The sequence below is a fragment of the Schistocerca serialis genome, chromosome 4, assembly GCF_023864345.2.
Source record: "Schistocerca serialis cubense isolate TAMUIC-IGC-003099 chromosome 4, iqSchSeri2.2, whole genome shotgun sequence".
NCBI lineage: Eukaryota > Metazoa > Arthropoda > Insecta > Orthoptera > Acrididae > Schistocerca > Schistocerca serialis.
In genome coordinates, this window is record NC_064641.1 from 743,584,984 (window position 1) to 743,606,269 (window position 21,286).

General features: G+C 36.1%; 1 protein-coding gene across 1 annotated transcript in view; it reads right to left on the reverse strand.

Annotated features, from left to right (window-relative positions):
- Positions 1 to 21,286, reverse strand: part of LOC126473271 (disintegrin and metalloproteinase domain-containing protein 22) — a 1,075,530-nt gene that overhangs the window by 119,329 nt on the left and 934,915 nt on the right. The window contains exon 19 of the mRNA XM_050100225.1: positions 15,051 to 15,153. Coding sequence (XP_049956182.1) covers positions 15,051 to 15,153 — 103 coding nt within the window. The remainder of the gene's footprint in view (positions 1 to 15,050; positions 15,154 to 21,286) is intronic.

A 21,286-nucleotide genomic window follows, 5' to 3' on the forward strand; every position in this document is an offset into this window, starting at 1 on the left:
AAAACCTAGACGCCTTCTGAACAATACTGATGAGAAAAGGAACACGAATAGAATTTAGCATTAAATTAAGGCCATTAGAAGTGAAATAATGATGCTAGCATTTCTGTAGCACAGACATCTGTTAGACTGTGGATTATGTGAATGTAACTTCTATTTTCTACAAGCAGTTGGTCCCCATAGTGATGAACGTAATTTATAACTGCTTGTATGTGGGGCAGATGCTACTACCATTCCAACAACCAAGAAGTATGACATAAGGAAACATGACATCTGTAAGACTTGTTATAATACAATGAATGTAACTGCAAAGATGATGCAACAAAAGGCAAAGTCTGTTACAGGAAATAACCTAGTTCATCTTTAGCAAAATACTGGGAAGGGCACAAGGATGTATTGTTGAACAGATATTGAACTGTTTGTGAAAAAGAATTGTAATAAAGGGAAAAAATTAGATCTTGATCCAAAGTCAGTCACAGGCTTTCCATGTGTCATAACGATTCACAGGAAGCAAATCCCTTCAAAGATTTAAAGGGTCAAGTAAGAGGAGTCTGTGCATCAACTCATTGTCACACTGGTGGGTGAAATTATAAAAAGGTCTTATTAGGGCAGAAGTGATGAAAAGCTGGAAATATTAGTTTTGAGGCACAATAAATGAAAATGACAAAAGAAACTAGCCACTTGTAAGATTCCTTTAAAACTAAATCCAGTCTGCCAAGAAAATGTCAATTCAACTATTTTATATTTTACTTGGGGGGGGGGGGGGGGGGGAGGACTAAACATATCCATGACTCACTGAAGTAAACAATAATTGCAACACAAATCTAATGGAAAATTTTGGTGGGAAACAAAGGCAATAGGTTGATATAAAAAAATATTTTCAGACTTTTATGTAGGGTAAAAACATTGAAAAACTCCTCAAAAATAACTGCTGAACCCTTATTTATTTTATTATAAGTCTCTACTTATAAAGCCTTGTTTCAGACTACTACAAAATCTGCAAAAAAACCACCTGAAAATTACCTCAGAGAAAACTAATTACATATTGGCATTTCACTGATAGTTAAATGAGCAAAGCCAGAGATTAACTGTCAAGCAATTTCTTGTGTTTTCAAAAATACAATTCTCAGGAAGCCATGAGTCAAATAAATAACATAACTACTTGTAGTTGTTGACATATTGAACATTAGCATGTTTAATGATTTTGGGCTTCATTGTGTTTATTTTACTACTAATTCACATGATCATTACTATGTATTCAAAGTAAATACTGTAAAGAGATGTGAAAAATCCTCTGGTTGGCTGTATAGACATACACACTCAACCTTATTCATAGATATATATACAACAAACAAAATTCTTTCAAGAAAATATGGAAAAAATTACCCTTATTTCTGTATGTATTTTCAACATTAAGATTATAGTAGCTGAAGGTAGATGAGAACTTATGAATGAAAGTGGATAACATTTACAACACTTCTAGTTTCATGAACACTGTGATAGTTGCAATCCAGTGTTGAAATAGTGTGTGCACTGGAGGTTAATAATGTAAGTGCAAGAGCAGAAAAATGCATCATGAGGTATGTCTGAAAGAGGAAAATCTTCTAAATTTTAGTTTATCAAGGGTAAAGGGCACCTAAGATACATGTATTGTCTAAAACTAGGCTGAAGGAAGTATATTTAGGCCAACACACACAAACATAAGCTTTTAGGATACTATATGTAACTAACAGATAATACTGAAGCAGTGTGGTATTATTGAGTTAACATCTGGAAACAAGCTTTCACAATAATGAACATGCACAGTAACAAGATCCAGAATTCTAAGGAACATCAAACACCAATTTGACAGGTAGTGTAAGAAACACACTTAAAGTAGAAAAATGAAGAATAACTATGAAAACAGGTGTGCTAATGATATCATTCAAGGGATATGTAATTGTTTTTACAATGAAATCTGATTTTGATGTAAGGTACATGACCAATATTTCAGTTTAACTTTTTTCTCTCTGAGCATTTAATTAGTACTTCAAAATAACCAATCTGAGTAAAATTTATCAGACTTCATTGTAATTACTATCACACTTTATACAGTGCAAAAGAACTAATGTGATCTATTATCTTAGTGCACATACAGAGGAAACAGCTATAACTTCACTACACAGTGTGTCATAAAAGATCAGAATAGTGAGGGAAAATTTTTAAATACTTCTCAAATCTTTAAATAGCAACCATCTCATATTATTTTGTATGTACAAAATGTGGAGTCTATTCTGATCCAAAATGTTTATTTTTACAGCTAAGGGCGATGTGTAGAAAGGTTTTTGATGTCAACTGTGTTTCCTTCACTGTCATATGTAAGTATCATATTGCCAATTCTTTATGCATATAGCTCTGGGTGGGACAATTCAAGCAACCATTACTCAATAGTGCTTTATATCCATAGATAAATAATGGTCAATACAGAATGAAGTGCCTGTGATCATTCTCAAATTTGATTAGGAATCACATCTAACATATCTTTGTGCAGTATACAAGACTTTTAATGTGCATCTTTCACACAGTGCCTTTATGATACAGTGTATGCAGATCTGCATAAATTTTGTTGAATTTTTGAATAACAGAAGAAAACAAAATTTTTTACAGAGATTCCACCTGTCTTCAGGTTTTAAAATTTTATGCTTAACCATATAAATTCAGTGGTCATTATTACTGTACTATTATTATTGCACTGAGACAGTAAATAGGTACATTGTCTATTCCAGTTTATGAGCCATTTATACAAAAACTGCCTCAGTTTAGGATCTCTCTGAACATCACACACTCAAGTTGAAAAAAGTAACTTCTGTCAAAGTATATGAATATTACAAAATTTTCTCCCTGTACTGAATGCTCCTTCTAGTGGGCCAATGAGATTGGATGCTCATGAAGGAAGCAGATTATATTACTGTTTGAATGGCTATTGATAATCACAAATTCATTAAACAAAAGTCTTCATTAAATAAGATGAAGAGGAAATTACATGCTTTCGCTTCAAATGGAATGTTCTATAGTCAGTGATATACTTTGGAGGAATTTCAGGAAACACATGCTGCTTTCTTTGTAGGATCTTAGTGATAGTGCTTCACCATTGCCTTCCTCCAACCTGTGAATAGTTTGTCAAATGCTTTAATATCTAGACATGACCAATGAGTGCATACAGAATGCGTGATGATGATTGTGTTGTTGTAGGTCATAGGTGGATATGATATGAAGATAGAGAGTGGAACCCTATCCTACAACATGTACCTCTCCTCTTGACAAGTAAAGATGGAGAAACTGAAAGCTATGTTCCATGCAGTGGACACATCACTCTTAACACCATTAGATACCCTTCCTCCATAAGCATTGTGGAAGAGTTTGGAACTTAGTCAAAAATGTTGTATAATATAGTGATATCTACATCTCACTAATTATAAATGATCAAATTCTGTGAATGTTTCATATTATATACCTCCATGTTTGAATGTAACCATGTCACTGTCATCTGTGAACCTCACACTAGTAAGTTTTTTAAATGAAGTCTTTACAAATTCTGAAAGTATAGATCCAGATAGTAACTGCAATGTACTAATCTCAGCTAGACTGGTCAGTTTTAAATGAAATGTTTCCAAATTATGAATGTATAGATTTGTCAAGTAATTTGTGACCAACATTTTAACTGAGAGTGATTACCATTTGTAAATTGATCTAATCAATCACTAAATAAAGAAATAAAATACAAGAATCCATTATTTTATAACAATGATCAGTAAGTGTGACTTGCACTTGAAGCATATGCAGTCAAGGGAACATGAAATGATGTAACCTTCTGATGATCAGCCAATAAGGCTTGAAAACAGTGTAATGATATTTGGAAGTTCTGTGAAATGCCTAACTTTATTATGTATTATAAACATTAAGAAAAGTTTGCTCTTAATAACATTTTTCTTGTACCTTGGAACATTCTCATAGTTTGCTTTGATACACTGATGTCATTTAATATGGATATAGCAGTGCATAACAAGAGAGCACAGTACCCAGCTCTGTCCTGTGTAATAAGCACAAAGAAATTATAAACTTTGCATGTCTCTTAGTTGTTTATTTTATTTATTTTATTTATCCATCCATTGACAATAAATATTGTATGGATGTTGTCAAGGGTACATGTAAGCCATTTCAAAGAAATGGGACACAAACAATATATACGTTAAAAAGTACAAAACAAAATAATACAATGAAGTTAATAATAATAGAATGAAATTAATATAGCCTATATACATCCCTGCTTGTTATTTTAAGTACATATACCTATCTGATGATGAAGAAGTGACTAAGAGTTCCTCTGAGAATAATCAAAGCAGCAGTCACAGGTGGTACTACTACCCACACATGTGATAGAACGTCCATAATGACAATCTGTTCCCTTGGTCTACCGACTAGAGCAGCTAACCATAATGAAAGGAAAGCAGATGTCCTTCTTGATAAAAACAAGTAACTGAAATTAAAGTTTAAAACCACTCATTGGTGTCATTTCTGGGAAACTTTCCAATGTGTCCCTTGATAAGCTGATCTCAAGAAGGATCCATTTGATACTGTGAAACCACAAGAGAAGCTACTTGAAAACCATGGTATTACAGAGTGTTTGTCAGTTATAATGTCCCTGGACACAATATGCCTATATATAGTGTACTTTTACAAACCCGCAAGGCAGAGGTCTGTGAAAACCCACATAATAAATACTTAACACCAAAAAATTCACCCTGCACATTTCAGATGCTTAACATTTAGAATGGATAAGAAAGGATACATTTCAAACTAGTATATATTTTAAATTTATGATCATTTTTATAGAGATTCTTTTCTCTCTCATGAAAACAATAATACTCTAACAAAAAAATTGCGGCACCATACAACTCTCTGCTTATCGTATTGAAGGCAGATATGATACACATCCTTCTTCATCACTAAATGTTTCAGTGGAATCTCGCTTCTGAAAATTTACTGAATTTTTTACTTATAAGATGTTAATATTTTGTTCAATTTTTGTCTACTCTGAATGTTGTTTTGGATCAACAGAGCAGCACACTTAGAAGATATTTTTTCCATACACAACAGACTGCACCACATGTACACTGTGTTCTGTGTTACCAGAAAGGTACTGTTTTCTGTGTGACTGCTGTCAAACCCCCGAAAGGACATAGGGAAGAAGTCTGTATTGTGTAAAACATCTTCAGTTGTTGTAATGGTTCATTACATAGTTTAATTATTTATTAAATGTGATATGATGCCTCTGGGAAACTGCAATCATGGAAGAGAAATTTGTTTTGATCCCACAACAATTTTTTTGATTGTTGGTTTTGACTGTTACGTAGAGTCATCTTCAGTTCAAAAGCATATGCGCAAAATGCAGTTTATTCTAAAGCTTGGTATTAAATGACATACATCTGTTTCAATTCTTAGTACTATATGACTTGTTTGTAAACGCTATACACCTGTTATATAGTATCAATCTTTAGAATCAACTGCATTTTGCACTCACCTTTTTGATACGAAGGTTACCATGTGTGAGAGTTGAAATTGGTAATCATTAAAACTGCTGTATGGTCACAAAGGGCTGTTATTGCATAAAATAAAGTCAGTTTAATTTCTTTGTGTACAAACCACTGCTGGGCTAACATATTCTGTATCTATGCGTATTATAAATTAAAGAGTCCCACCATGTTTTTTCGTCTGTATGCGAAGGTTAACCTCAGGAACTACTATAGGAATTTTGATACAGTTTTCTCTAATATATAGACTGACTCAGGGGAAGGTTTGCTTATATGATTTATAATTGTAATAATGATGATTGTGTAGTGTATATATTGTTATCTGTTTTATATTAAATTGATGTTTGGAATGAAACCTCATGGCAATGATGGGAGATATGAACTGGTCAGCTACAGAGGAGGTGGTGTCTGGTAGGAAAAGCAGTAAAGCAAACAGCTGTCAGAACTCCAAAGAGCAGCAAAGCTTGACCAGAATCTTTATACCTATATGTATTATAAATTATATAATTTATAAATATTTTGTGCAAATTGGCTTAATTGTGATGAATAAAATTCTCTCACCACATTTTTCTGTGTGTATGTGAAGGATAAGCTCAGTAGCTACTGAAGGGATTTTGCTACTTTTTCGCTAATGAAGAGACTGATTATGAGGAAGGTTTGTGTATTTATCACCATTGCACCAGACATGTCATCCCCATATACAGGATCTCTCTCCTAAGAATCATCATGTGCATTTTCTCTGATGTGTCAGCAGATACTTGCAATTTTGTTTTTGCATTGTGTAGCTGGAGTCAGGCCAATCAAATAGTGCTCCTTGCATCTTTCATGTGATGACAAGTGTCAATGGAAAGTGTCAGTTAGTTTCCTGTTACAACCAAACTGATTTTTACAGGAGAATTTTGTGTGGCCATTCACCAGAGCAGTACAAGACTAGTCAGTCCAATATTTGTTTCAATGATATGTATTATCAGGGATAGTAAAACATGAAGAATAGCCAGTACTCCACCAGTGACAACAATGCCCTGGCCCACACTGATACACACACACACACACACACACACACACACACACACACACACACACAGTGAATCACTTAAAACTTGCAACGCAAATATTGCGGAACTGGAAAGTGCTGCTGATGTGTGGTTTTCACAGAATGGATTGCCTGTCAGCCAATAAACAGATTGTAATAATATTTAGCAATTGTATTTTTTGGGCAAACCTACACTTTTTTTCAAATGAAAAAATCCCTATTCACATTAACAAACTAAAGGCAGAGTACTTTAGAATGTCACTAGTGTTTTTTATAGGGTTCTAGTGTGAGTTTTTATCAGATATTATGTTTTGAAAAGTTTCCACCCTGACAGGCATTTGTGCAATTTTAACCAGTGTAGTTGCTAGGTATGATGTTGTTACATTTGCTTACAGTGTACTTGTGTGTTCATTGAGTGCACTGTGACTTGCTAGTCATTTAGTGTGTTACAATCCTAGCAGTAGGTCATGAGTGGACGATGGGATTTACAAATGCAGAAAAAGCTGACATACTCATGGTGTATGGAGAGTGTGGAAGAAATGTACTTTGCTCTTTTACAGTGTATGTGGGAAGATACCCAATAGACTCAACCATCTTGGCACTTATTTGTCAATCTCTTCAACCAGTTATATGAAAATGGTAGTGTAACTCCTAGACACTGTAATGGAAGAAAACAAGTGATGACAGAAGAGGAGGAAATTAATGTTCTTGCTGCTGTTGCTGCTGAGCTGCATGTTGGCTCCTGTGCAATCGCACAAGGAAGTGCATGTGTCAGGCAAGTGTCCTATACACTCTGCATCAATATACGTTCTATCCCTATCTCATCTCTATCCATCAAAAGCTGCATGGAAACAACTATGAGAAACATGTTAACTTCTTTACATGGCCATTAAGACAGGATATTCCAAATGTGTTATGTATCTTATTTTGTGATGAAGTCACATTTACCAATAATGGCCACGTAAACTGCTGAAACACGCCCTATTGGTTGTTGGCAATCGCTGTTGGCTTCTTCAAGTGGAACATCAGCATCCATGAACTGTGAAAGTGTGGTGTGGGATAATGAACCATCAGCTCATAGGCCTGTTTTTCATAGACGGAACACTGAATGTGCACAAGTATTGCAGCCTCCAAACAGATCATCTTTCATGCAATCTAGAAGAAGTTCCTCTATAGCCTAGGAAGAACCTGGGGTACCAACATGATGGCTGTCCAGCCCGTAGTGCACAAAGTACTGAAGCATGTCTTCACAAATTGTTTCCAAATTTTTGTATTGGGTACAGAGGATCTGTAGCTTGGCATGCCCGTTCCCCGGATTTGACACCTGTAGACTAGTTACTGTGGGGAAAGCTGAAAGATGCTGTCTACAGTGACATACCAACTACACCCAATGATATGCAATGACATATTACTGCACCTTGCTCAGACATCTCCACTGAAATGCTAGCATGTATGTAGCAGGATTTCATACAAGATTGGAAGCATGTACTGCCATTGCGGTGGTCATTCTGAATGCAGTCTATGTGTCATTTGTCGTCAGAATCCACATAACTAGTATATGCACTTGTGTTCTTCTTTAGTATGTGCCACCACAGGTATTGTACAATTGTTGGAGTGGGAACTTCTCAGAATAAAATATCTCATAAATGACTCACACTAGCCTCCTGGAACAAACACTACTGACATTCTAGTTTACCCTACATCTGGTTTATTAGTGTCCTTAGGTATCGCTGCATTTAAAAAAGTGTATGTTTGCACAAAAATAAACTTTCTAAGTATTATTACAGCCTCTTTATTGGCTAATAACAGGAGCCCCTGAGTACTGACCCATTCTGTGAAAACTGCACATCACAGCACTTTCCAGTTCCACAATATCTGCAGTGCAAGTTTCAGGTGAATCACTCTGTATAGTGATTGGTTACAGGAACTGTGTGTTTGGTTGGGAGTCATAACAGACAGAGCATCATGACTCTGTAAGTTGTTTGTTATATCACTTCACAGAAACAGCACAGAGCTAGCAAACTGCAGGCAACAGATCTGTCAGGCTTTTTTGAACAGCAATCACAGATTGAAACAAATGTCACCCGGCATCCAAAATTTTAGCAGTGACAGTATATTATACAGAAAAGTGGTAAATAGTTGAAGAAAATATACTTTAGGCCAGTAAGTTACATAATTTAAAGTATATTACAGTCTTCACAAAAACATTCACCAAGTTTCCATTAGTTCTGAGGATGACAGTATATTTTGATATTCCTTTTATGCCTTTTGGGATGTCCAACACACACATATTCAGTTAATAATTGGGACAAGGTTTTTGAATTTGTAATTAAACTTAATATGTGCAATTTGTGGTAAAGTTATTATGAAGAACAGCATAAATATGATCCGTTTTTCACATTGGTTGTGTTTCAGTTTGTGAAGCTAAATACCAATATGGATACCAAAAGTAATTTATGGTTTTATTGAAAGATCATCATGTTCCTGTACCTATCATGAAGAAATGAAACATACCTGTTAACTTCAAAAATGCAATACTGTGTGTGTGTGTGTGTGTGTGTGTGTGTGTGTGTGTGTGTGTGTTTGTACAGAGTATTACATCTGTGTCAATAATGACAAAATAATTGCTGTGCATGTTTTTACACATGTGGTTTGTTGTATGTTTTCAATATTTAGAGAAACACCTCAGTTGACTTTCCATTACTAATCAATTATTAATGTATACTTGAAATTTATAATGCTATGAGTTAAGAGCATAAAAAACATGTACATTCCATTTAATGCGAAAGCTGGATGAACCCAGAAATAGATTTAAGAGTATGTACAACATGTAGAGGCAAAAGGGAAATCAATTTGGGAATAGGAATAAATCTATGGTCCAAAAGTACATCACACTTTTTTAACAAACACCTTAGAGGAACATTATTCTTCCTCTATGGTTATTTGATTCCATCATGTATTTTTACTGTCAAGGAATAGTCTTTTACTAAGTCATCAGAAATCAAATCTGCTTCCTTCAGCTAATTTGAGAATGTATTTAAATATCTGCTCTAGTATGAGAATGAAAGTATGGAAGAGTGTGTGAGAACTACCTGCTGATTTTTCTGCTCACTAACCTGAGGCAGAGGGAGAAGTTTTTGTGTACTACGACTGACCTGTAGCAAAGGGCCATCAGAGCAAATACTATGAAAACCCCCCCTACCACGGACATCAGCATAACTACAAGAAATACAGTGTTTGTGCTGTGGTAGTTCTCTGTTTTAAATCACATGCAAAAATAATAAGAATAATTTTTGGTGGATTTCATTTTAAGGTAAAATAAATTGTTTAGCAGTGTTATTGAATGTATTGTGTTGTGAGAACAGGGAAAAAAGTGACACGATTTTAACATAAAGAAATTGGGAATAAGCATTTGTGATTTGTAACCGGAGTAACAAAATTAATTGTTGTGGGGACCGTTGACAAAGAATAAATTGACTCACAGTTGGAGAGATGACCGTTGAAGTGCCCCAGTGTTGTCACCATTTAAAGATTTAGAAAAGAAAGATATCATTTATATTACATTTCCCCATACGATGACGAGTTGTGAAGAATTCAGTAGTGGTGCCGATTATGACCCATATCCACACGATGGCCAGGCATGCAGACAGAGAGAGTAAAAGAAGGAAAAAATGAAAACAAAATACAGAAGCATAAATAAACAACGATGCACCAAGGGTTTAACACAAACTGTACATATGTCAGAAATAGGAAATATAAAGAGGCTCTGCAACCATCTACAAAAACAACAGTTATCACAACACTACAACATTTCTTTTTACACTGTAACACATGTACAACATGACAAACATACAAAAAGTTTCTTATCTTAAAAACAATACTAGTTTAATAAAACATCATACAACAATCAAACACACCAAAGTAAGAATTGTTCAATGAAGCAAATATCACACCATGACCACTGCAATTAAATACATAAGCAAAGATCAGGCATATTGATAGCAATATTATTCCTATTGTACACAGCAATCATTGTGTCTTCCTTCAGAATCTCATGAAGAAATATCTGTACACCAAATGCAACCAAAACAATGATCCACAGTTTATAATTGGAAAAAAATAAACAACAATGCTAAAATTAAATCCCAAATATTGATATACAACCATTACTCAAAACACCAATGCACATATATCAAGGCAGCAATGTCTACTCTAATACAGGATTTAGAACATTTTCGCGTATTTATACAGGTTTCACAGCATATTAACCTAATTCACTGCATTATTTGTAATGGGTCTTAAGGGAAGAAGAAATCTGGATATAACTACTGAGAAATTTTAAGTTAAATGTTCTTCATATCTTCTCTTTCTCATTTTTAACTTCAAGTTTTAACTGCAGCTATAATTTTTTGTGTGAAGGTGAATGACTTTTCGAGTTCACTGTATTATTGACAAACGATAGGAACATATGGCAGCACTGATCAGATTAAAATGAGTTTATCAAAAATCTTATGCTTATCAGTTTGTGTGTGTGTGTGTGTGTGTGTGTGTGTGTGTGTGTGTGTGTGTGTGTGTGTGTGTGTGTGTGTTTACAGAGTATTACATCTGTGTCAATAATGCCAAAATAATTGCTATGCATGTTTTTACACATGTGGTTTGTTGTATGTTTTCAACATTTAGAGAAACACCTCAGTTGAGTTTCCATTACTAATTAATTATTAATGTATACTTGAATTTTGTGTGTTGGTGAAATAGAGGACTGTATAGACCTGGGATAGGAGCAGGAAAGGGGCTAGATGGGCGAGGCCAATGAATAAAAAAGGCTGAGGCCAGAAGGGTCACAGGAACCTAGGATATATTGCAGTGAGAGTTCCCACCTGCGCAGTTCAGAAAAGCTTATGTTTGTGGGAAGGATCCACAGGGCACTGGCTGTGAATTAGTCACTGAAATGTAGAATACCCTGTTGGGCGGCGTGCTCAACAACAGGGTGATCCAGCTGTTTCTTGACCGCAGTTTGTCAGTAGCCATTCATGCAGACAGACACCTTGTTGGTTGTAATGCCCACATAGAATGCAGCACAGTGGTTGCATCTTACCTTGTAGATCACATGACTGGTTTCACAGGTAGTTCTGCCTTTTTATGGGATAGATGATGTTTGTGTCCAGACTGGAGTAGATGGTGGTGGGAGAATGTATGGGACAAGTCTAGCATGTAGGTCTATTACAGGCACATGAGACATGAGGTAAAGGGTTGAGAGCAGGGGTTGTGCAGGGATCAATGAGTACACTGTGTACGTTCAGTGGATGGTGGAATATCACAGTGGGAGGGATGGAAAGGATAGTGGGCATGACATTTCTCATTTCAGCACATGGCGAGAGGTAGTTGAAACCCTTGCAGATAATATAATTCAGTTGCTCCAGTCCTGGGTGGTACTGAGTCATGAGGGAAATTCTCCTTTGTGGCTGAACAATGACACTTTGGGAGGTGGTGGGTGTCTTATCTTTCCAGTCCCCCACCACCTCCCAAAGTCTCACCATCCAGCCACAAAGGAGCATTCACCTTGTAACTCAGTACCACCCAGGACTAGAGCAACTGAATTACATTATCTGCCAGGGTTTCGACTACCTCTCATCATGCCCTGAAATGAGAAATATCCAGCCCACTATCCTTCCTACCTCCCTCACAGTGGTATTCAGCCGTACACCGAACCTACACAACATACTCATCCATCCCTACACAACACCTACTCCCAACTCCTTACCTCATGGCTCATATTCCTGTAATAGACCTTGATGCAAGACCTGTTCCACACATGCTCCCACCACCACCTGCTCCAATCTGGTCACAAATATCTCATCAAAGACAGGACTGCCTGTGAAACCAGTCATGTGATCTACAAGTTAAGCTGCAACCACTGTGCTGCATTCTATGTAGGCACAACAATCAACAAGTTTCTATTCGCAGGAATGGCCATTGGAAAACCATGGCCATGAAACAACTGGACCACCCTGTTGCTAAGCTCGCTGCCCAACACAACATTCTTCATCTCAATGTCTTCTTCACAGCCTGTGCCATATGGATTCTTTCAACAAACACCAGCTTTCCATAATTGTGCAGGTGGGAACTCTGACTACAATATATCCTACGTTCCTGTAACCCTCCTCTCCTTAACCTTCGTCAGTTATTGTCCTCACGCATCTAGCCCCTTTCGTGTTCTCATTCCAGCTCTACACAGTCCTCTATTCCAGCAACACACCCAGTCTTTTTACTTCTCTCCTTTTCCACTATCCCTCACTCTGTCCGTCTCTCCCCCACCCTCTTTTGAACCTACCAACTGCACCTAGCTCCCCTACCCTCCATCCACCTCATCCTTGCACACTCCCCAGCAGCACTTCGCCGTCCCCCATTCCTACCCTTCTATCCCTCCTCGCCCCAGCCTCCTTCTCACACCTACCCAGTTGCCTCTCCCGTCAAAAACTGCAGCTGCTCCTAGTCTGGCTTCAGCTGCTAGAGACTGTGGTCACATGTGTGTGAGTTGCATTCCTTTTCATAATATTGTTACATTCCATCCTGGTTTTTCCACTGTTTGATGTTGTTGTTACAACAAGAGAGTATTTGGAGCAGGACCCAAGATGTTTCCTAATCAGAATAAAAATTTCTTCCTTCTTTCTTTTTACTCTTCTTTTTTATATTATTTGAACTGTATTTTTCATTTCTCTCTTTTATTGTGCCACTGTTTTCGTTCCTATTTTAAAACCTCTCTGTTAAAGCACTTTTAAAATTAAAAAGAATCTCAACTTAAGGCAATAAAAAATAGCCTCCTCCCTATATCAAGGATCTGATACTTTTTCTACAGCTGTATTTGTTTCATTCTGTATTTTTTCCTCACTTTCCATTTTGTGAGTGAATTATGTCAGAGCTATGTGAACTTGAACATGGGAAAATTGCTGGTGCTCATATCAGCTTCCGTAACTGTGGTAGCCAAAGTATTTGTTGTTTCAAGAGATACCGCATTGAGCATTTATATTTCATGTAGGGAAAGCAGAAAAACATCATTCATTAAGTCACAATGTGGATGAAAGTGTGTGTTGAGTGATCACGACGGATGATCACTGAAGAGGATTGTGAAGAAAAGTAAGAGGATGACAGCTGCAAATGTGACTGTAGAACTGGATGTTAAACTCACAAACCCCGACAGCACCAAAATATCAACAAGGGAGCTCCATAAGAAGGAATTCCACAATGAGCTGGAATTTCAAAATCACTCATTAGTGGTGCAAATGCCCATTACAGGAAGACATAAAACCTGGACTATGGAGCAATGGAAACAAGTAATTTTATCAGATGAGTCTTGTTCAGATAAGTCTTGTTTCACGATGTTTCCTGCTTCTGCCCAAGGTTACATTTATGTATGTCATATCAGGCCTATGATGCAGACTGCTGGCTGCCAAGAGTGAAATATGGTAGAAGTTTGGTGACAATTTGGGCAACCACTTCGCAGTATTCCTTGGACAGCATGGTTACTCTGCAAGGTTACATTACTGTCAAGGATTATTGAACATCCCCAATGATGATGATTTGTTGCAAAACAACAAAACCCTTCTATTCACACAGTACACATCATCCAGGACTTGTTTCGAGAGCACAAGGATGAATTGTCGCATTCCCTCTAGCCACCAGTCACCACATCTCAATATTACTGAGCCTTGTGGTCTATTTTGGAGAGAAGGGTGCATGATTACTATTCACTTCCATCATCCTTACCTGAACTTGCCACTATTTTGCAGGAAAAATGGCATAAGATTCACTTGAAAACCATAAAGAACCTGTATTTATCCATTCTGAAATAACTGAAAGCTGTTTTGAATGTGTATAGTTTTTCTACATTATATTAGGCATGGTAATGTGTTGTGTTTTTTGTGCTTCCATATTTCTGTCCATCCCTGTATATTTTGTTGTATTTACACCAAACCCCACAACAACATTGGACTCTTTTCTTAATTTACATAACCCACTTTCCATGCTGCACACTGCAGCTATTCATTATAAAACAATGTGAGCAATACAACTTCAGAGCATTATATGGGAATTAAAATCTATTTCAGTGATAAGTATTTATTTTGTCGAATACGGTACAACTTGTTTCCTGCGGGACGGCATTATTTTTATTTAATATGACGTGTAGATAACTATGAGACGTCAGAATGATTATCACTATACAATGATGAGTTATTTAAAGGCACTGCATAGCAGACACAGTTCTTTAAGTGTTGCTATGAGCTTAACAACTTATCGTCACTAAATCCATGTTAGGCATACACAAATAGGGTTATAAAAACAATTATGAAAATCCTGTATTTGACTAAACATGCTGTTAATAATGTATCACAGCAAGCAGTACAGAACAAGATGCGAATGAACACCAACAGCGTCGACAACTGGCACTGTACCTGTAGCAAACGGCCATGCATGCAAATATTATGATGACACTGTTGACCACTACGACCAGAATAAACACCATGGTTAATGTGCTTAGGTTGTTGTTACTACTCCCTGAAATAGAATTGTATGTCTTTAATTGAAAAATTTGCTCTGCTGAAAAACATACTGCAATTTCTCTTTACTTATATCGCATAAATTTTTTAATTTAAATAAATGTTGAAATTCTTTCATCTTTATTCTCAATTGTGTTTGTACTTATGATATGAAAGGTGATGGAAGTCCATGACATACACTATCATCATTATTTATATTTACTACATAATGCAGTAGATACTTTGATTGACATTATTGACACTTTTCTAGACTCTATAATCAGTAAATAAAATGTAAAAAATACATGTGTCTCAAAGCATACACTGAAATATACAATGGACTTAGATTCCTCATAGTCTCACTCACATATATTTAAATTTGCTACAAACCAAAAGTGGAGTGATGTCTAATGATCAGTAGGTGACTAATGTAGTTCCATTCACTAAGCACAATATTAAAACATTTTGCTGCTTTATAATTAGAATATTCACACATTTACTTGGCATTTTCACTATTTTGTACTGCAAATATCAACCCACTTGATCTTTGTCATTAAAAAATATGAAAACATAAAAAAGACACCAGTAATAATTAATTGAAGAAGATACATGCCATTAACTGTTAATATTTTTTACTAGTAGTGACATTGTAAGAGGAGAAATCCAAAATTCATTTTGAAAACCTTAAAAATATATTATACCTAAGGTGAAAATACGACAACAAATTCATAGTAGAAAACATAAAAGAAAACCAATAGTGATATTAAAATGATACACAAGGAAACACATCAACATTTCACAATTTTATAATTTTATTTGCCTCCTTTCCAATTTGTTTCACTTTTCTGATCATTTGAGTCACCAGCACTGTCATTTAATTAATGGCCTTCGAAGAGTATGTAAACTTTTACTGAACACTCCTCCAGCTTCATAAAATAATTACATCTTTAGCAGTATTCTATGTGTATCATTCATAATTTTTGCTTCATCTATAACATGAATGAAGACTGCAATTTTCCCCATTGAGCCATTTCCATACTTAGGCTAATGTTTTTACGCACAAGGTCAGTGACTGTTTATACAGCATTAAAATGCATATTCTGAATATTCGTGGCATTTCCACATGTTTCTATGCTGTGTTACATTTATTACCAAAACACTGTTTCTTAACTGGGAGCACAACTTGTATTATTTCTCTCTACCTTGCATCTTTTATTTTTAGTAAACTTCGCCATGCAGAATACAAACTAAGCACTCAAAATGTTGCTCAATGAATCTATTGCACAAGAAGAGAACAATGTTCATTCAATTTTTGTGAAGATGCCAGGCCTAAGGCCATTATGTCACCAAGTATTTCTTCATGATCAACAAGGTTTGTATATGGGCCAAAACAGTTAGGAAATCTGTACAAAATATCTGGATGTAGTCTAAAAGTTTCTCAGTATTTCTGCAAGACAAAATGACATGCCATTTATCTTCTCACCTGTCTGATGATTGAGACATTAATCACATACTGGAATTCTCTGAGTTGCTTTTTTAACACTAATATTCGTTATGATATGAATAACATAGGTGCAATCTATCAGCAATGTGATTTACTGAATTCTTTGGCATGGCAAGCCACAAATGGAACAGAAGCCAGGCAGTCATAGAATGGTGTAGAAAAGTTTCACGTGATGTCCACATCTGTTTCTGACCATAGACAGTTAACTGTTGCTTTTTATTCACAACCCTTCAGAACAGGCTGCAGGATGTTTTCTTAATGGCTTAGGAAACAATAGCGAAATGCATAATATCAATACATACTGTCTGCAGTACTTTTCATGGATGTGTCCCATTAACAGAAGTCCATCACAGTGATCAAAAATGTAATGTAAAGAAACTAGTTGATAAGAGCACAATAAATTAAGCACTGATCTCTTTTCTGAAGAATCATGAAGTAGTATTGAGCTTCAAATTTGATGTACACTGCCTGACAAGAAAAGTCAAGCCCGCAGAAGTAGTAGTCGGATGACAATGTAACTTCATACACATACACATCATTGTATATAAATGATAAGAGATGCAATTCTCTTTGACAGGTAGAAGACCACCAGAGTGCATTGGTGTTGTTTATGTTTAGTGCTGTTACAACACATTGTAGAGCATATAAGGGACGAAAACAGCATCAGATGTTGAATCATGACAGTGAAAGACATAGAGAGGCTACATACTCATGTGAGACTGTGTTAGCAGCACCTGACAGAGTCTGAAAAGAGCCACTTTGTGAGTCTTCATTTGGCCAGCTGGTTGAATCATGTGACAGCCAGATTTGTGGGGCACTTGAATATGACAGTGGCCCACTATTGGATAGCTTTGGCAATAGGGCAGACATACTCATTTTCAAAGTTCCTTTTGACCTCATCTGGCTGCTACAAGCATATTGTAAACCCTTCTCAGAACAAGTAATGGACTCCCTGCAACATTGTGTGTTAGTCATTACCAATAGTCAAAGGTTAGCAGCAGCCTAACTAGTAAATTACTATTCCATGCATAGGCTGCCATTAACACCACAGCACAAATGGCTGCTTTTAGAGTGGTGGCATGACCAGAAAGCTACACTACCTTGGATGGGCACTGATGGCGAGTTGGGCAGTGACCTGGGGAGTGATCCCATTATTCTTTTGTTTTGGAGAGGCTTAGCTGTATTAGTCTTGGTGACAAGGTGTGGGGAGTCACTGAGTATGACTTTAGGTCATCATTGGAAGTGATTGATGGAACTCTGATGGCACAACGGTACATCATGGACGACCTGCATCATTATTTGTTACCTCTCATGCAACATTATCTTGGTGCCATTTTTCAGCAGGATAATGCTCACCCACACATGGCCCATGTCTCTATGAATTGTCTGTGTGATGTTGACATACTACTGTGGACAACAAGATGATCAGATCTGTCTCCAATAGAACATAGGTGGGAACATCTCAGACATCAACTGCCAGTATCCACAGTATCAAGGAGCAGCTACAACAGCTGTGGGCCAGCTTGCCTAAGGAGAGAATACAATGGCTTTATGACACCCTTCCCAACTGAATCCATGCATACTTCCAGGCGAGAGAAGGTGCAACATCATACTGATAAGTGGGTTCATATTGCCAAGTTCTTTGTAAATTTGGCTAGATTTTGTTATCACTGAAATAACATCACATATCCCCTCAACCTGCGAAAAATAAATAGATCATTTATCCCATTCACACCACCAGAAATATGGTTTCCTAGAGCTAATGGTCTCCCACATCATGATCACCAACTGTTGATTTTTAATACCAAAATGAACAAAAATAATCAGAGAACTACAGGGGTAATAAAATGAGAAGGAATTAAAATATTCAAGAAATATGTGTGAAATACAGACTGAAAATATGCACACTGGAAGTTAAAACAAGGTGTCAGGTTATTACCAGGACACACAGTGAATACTCTGCTCCTTGCTGCTGATCAAATAGTTATTCAGATGATGGCAAATTAACTCAAGTTTAAAATGTATTAAAGAACAGACATCACATTTTCAGCTGTTAGGCAATAATTTTAGCTAATAGATGAAGTAAGTTTCAAATCTACACCATCTACATCTACATATATACTACGCAAGCCACTGTATGTTGCATGGTGGAGGGTATCTTGTGCCACTACTAGTTAATCCTTTTCCTGTTTCAGTCACATAAGGAGTGAGGGAAAAATGACTGTTTATACATCTCCATACGAGTCCTAATTTCTCTTATCTTGTCTTTGCAGTCATTATGTGAATTGTGACAGGAGAGTTATTCTGCAGTCTGCTACAAAATGCTGGTTCTCTAAATTTTCTCAATAGCGTTTTGCGAAAAGAACATTGCCTTCCGGCCAGGGAGTTCCGCTTGAGTTCACAGACCATTTCTGTAATAGATGCATGCTGATCAAAGCTACTGGTGATAAATCTAGCAGTATGCCAATGAATTGCTTTCATGTCTTCCTTTAATCAAACCTGGTGGGGATCCCAAACACACTAGCAATAATGAAGAACAGGACACATTAATATTTAATAAATGATTTCCTTTATAAATGAGCTACAGTTTCCTAGAAATCTTCCAATAAAAGCAAAGTTCACCATTTTCCTTCCCTACCACTGACGTTATGTACTCGTTCGATTTCCTATCATTTTGAAACATTACACCCAGATAGTTAATTGATGTAACTGTGTCAAACAGGACACCACTAATACTGTAGTGTGACAATATATGGCAAAATACACAGAACAGTGAATGAGGAGACACTGAAGGATATGAAGCTAAAATTTTCAAAATTAGTGTCTACGATATTCCACCATACGGAAGCAAATCTTAGAAATTAACTAAGAAAAATGAAAGAAGGAAGTCAGCTGAAATGAAATTTTTAAGGGAAGTTAAAGGATAGACCTCAGAGATCAAAGAGAAAACAATAATATAACAGATGAATTTAATACATCTTTTATCAATGAAAAAAATAGAGCACGGGTGCATAAAATGAAAATAACATATCAACAAAATTGGAGTAGATAGCTTGTGTAAACAAGTAATGAATTATAAATCAATAGCGAGGAGAGCTGTAGGACAATGAAGGACAGATGAAGTGAAGAAGAAGATTTTTTAACACAATTATAGGCTCCTTCGAGTACTCTTATCCTAAGGAACAACCTTTGTAAGTAGATTAAATGCTCCTAAACTCTGGGTTACAAATGGTATCCCAACATCATGTGAAACTAACACAAGACTTAACTTAGTATCAAGGGATGCATTTGATGACAGATTAAAACTGCATAACAAACAGTACTGTGAAATTCTGAACTAAGTCATCACTGTCAGAAGCAGGTAATTTATCGTTGAACAAGCAGTTAGCAGATAGTCCAAAGTTTATAACGGAACTATAAAATTAATACGTGACAGAATAGCTGGCCAGTTCTTGTCGTTTGAAGGTGAAATTTTAAGTTCTGTCAACAAATATACAAAATTGTAAACACTATCCTTCTTTTCCGAACTGTTAGTTTTCTTCTCAGGGAGGGAACAGGGATAGGCTGGTGTAGATAAGAGCGGTATGTCAGTCAGACAGCCATTGAGAGGGACCCATCTGTGTCAAGGAACAGCATTAGAAAACAATTTCAATGAAATTCAACAGCATCCTACATCTCTGAAAGACTTTTTCAATACTATAAACCTTCTTTAAAATAAATGTTCAAGTGGTTATTATCAAATTTTCAATAAAGAATCCAATGTTATTCATCCAAGCTTTATAACACAAAGCTACTTGGGTGATAAATCCATTCACAGTAGTATTTTACCAGAGAGTCTGAAGTACACTGTTGTCAAGCCACTTCAAAACAAACAAGGTAAAACATTAGTAATGCATTACTGACCAATCTCACTGTTGTACTTCCAGAATTTTTCATGAAGATCATGTACAATAGACTTTATAAACACTTAGTACTGAAAAAAACTCACTAGCCAACTGCTTGAACTTCAGAAAGGATTGTCAACTGAAAAGGCTATATTTATATTAACACTGGTAACATTTTGTGAATTGCTTAAAACTTTTCTTGCATGAAATGTTACATCGTCATGCAAAAGTTAAGAGTATTATGGAATAGTAGCCACAGCATGTTCATTGTTTTTGTATTACCTACATGGTAGAAAACATAGTGTATCAGTTCTGTGTAACAAGATAATAAGCATGCAGAATTTAGAGCACTCAGGCATTATGTAACACAGGCTTTTAGTTTGGGTCTTCTGCTGTTTCTGATACAAATAAATGATCCCCATGCAAAGGTTACTTTATGGAGTAGTAGCTACTGTAGGTTCATTCTTTTTATATTATATACATAGCAAAAAGTAACACGTATCAGTTCCAAGTCAATCACATAACAATGAGCATGCAGAATTTAAAGCTTTAAAACATTATAGCCCACAGGAGTCTATTTTGGGCCCTCTGTTGTTTCTGAGGCATGTAAATGATCTTCAACTTGCATTGTCTGAAGAAGCAAATTTTATACTTATTGCAGATAGTACAAATATAAGAATAGAAAGAAGTGCTTCTCTTCTTACTAAATGAACACATAGCAAAGTATTTGAAAACACAAGAGAAATTGAATAAGATTTGAAAAG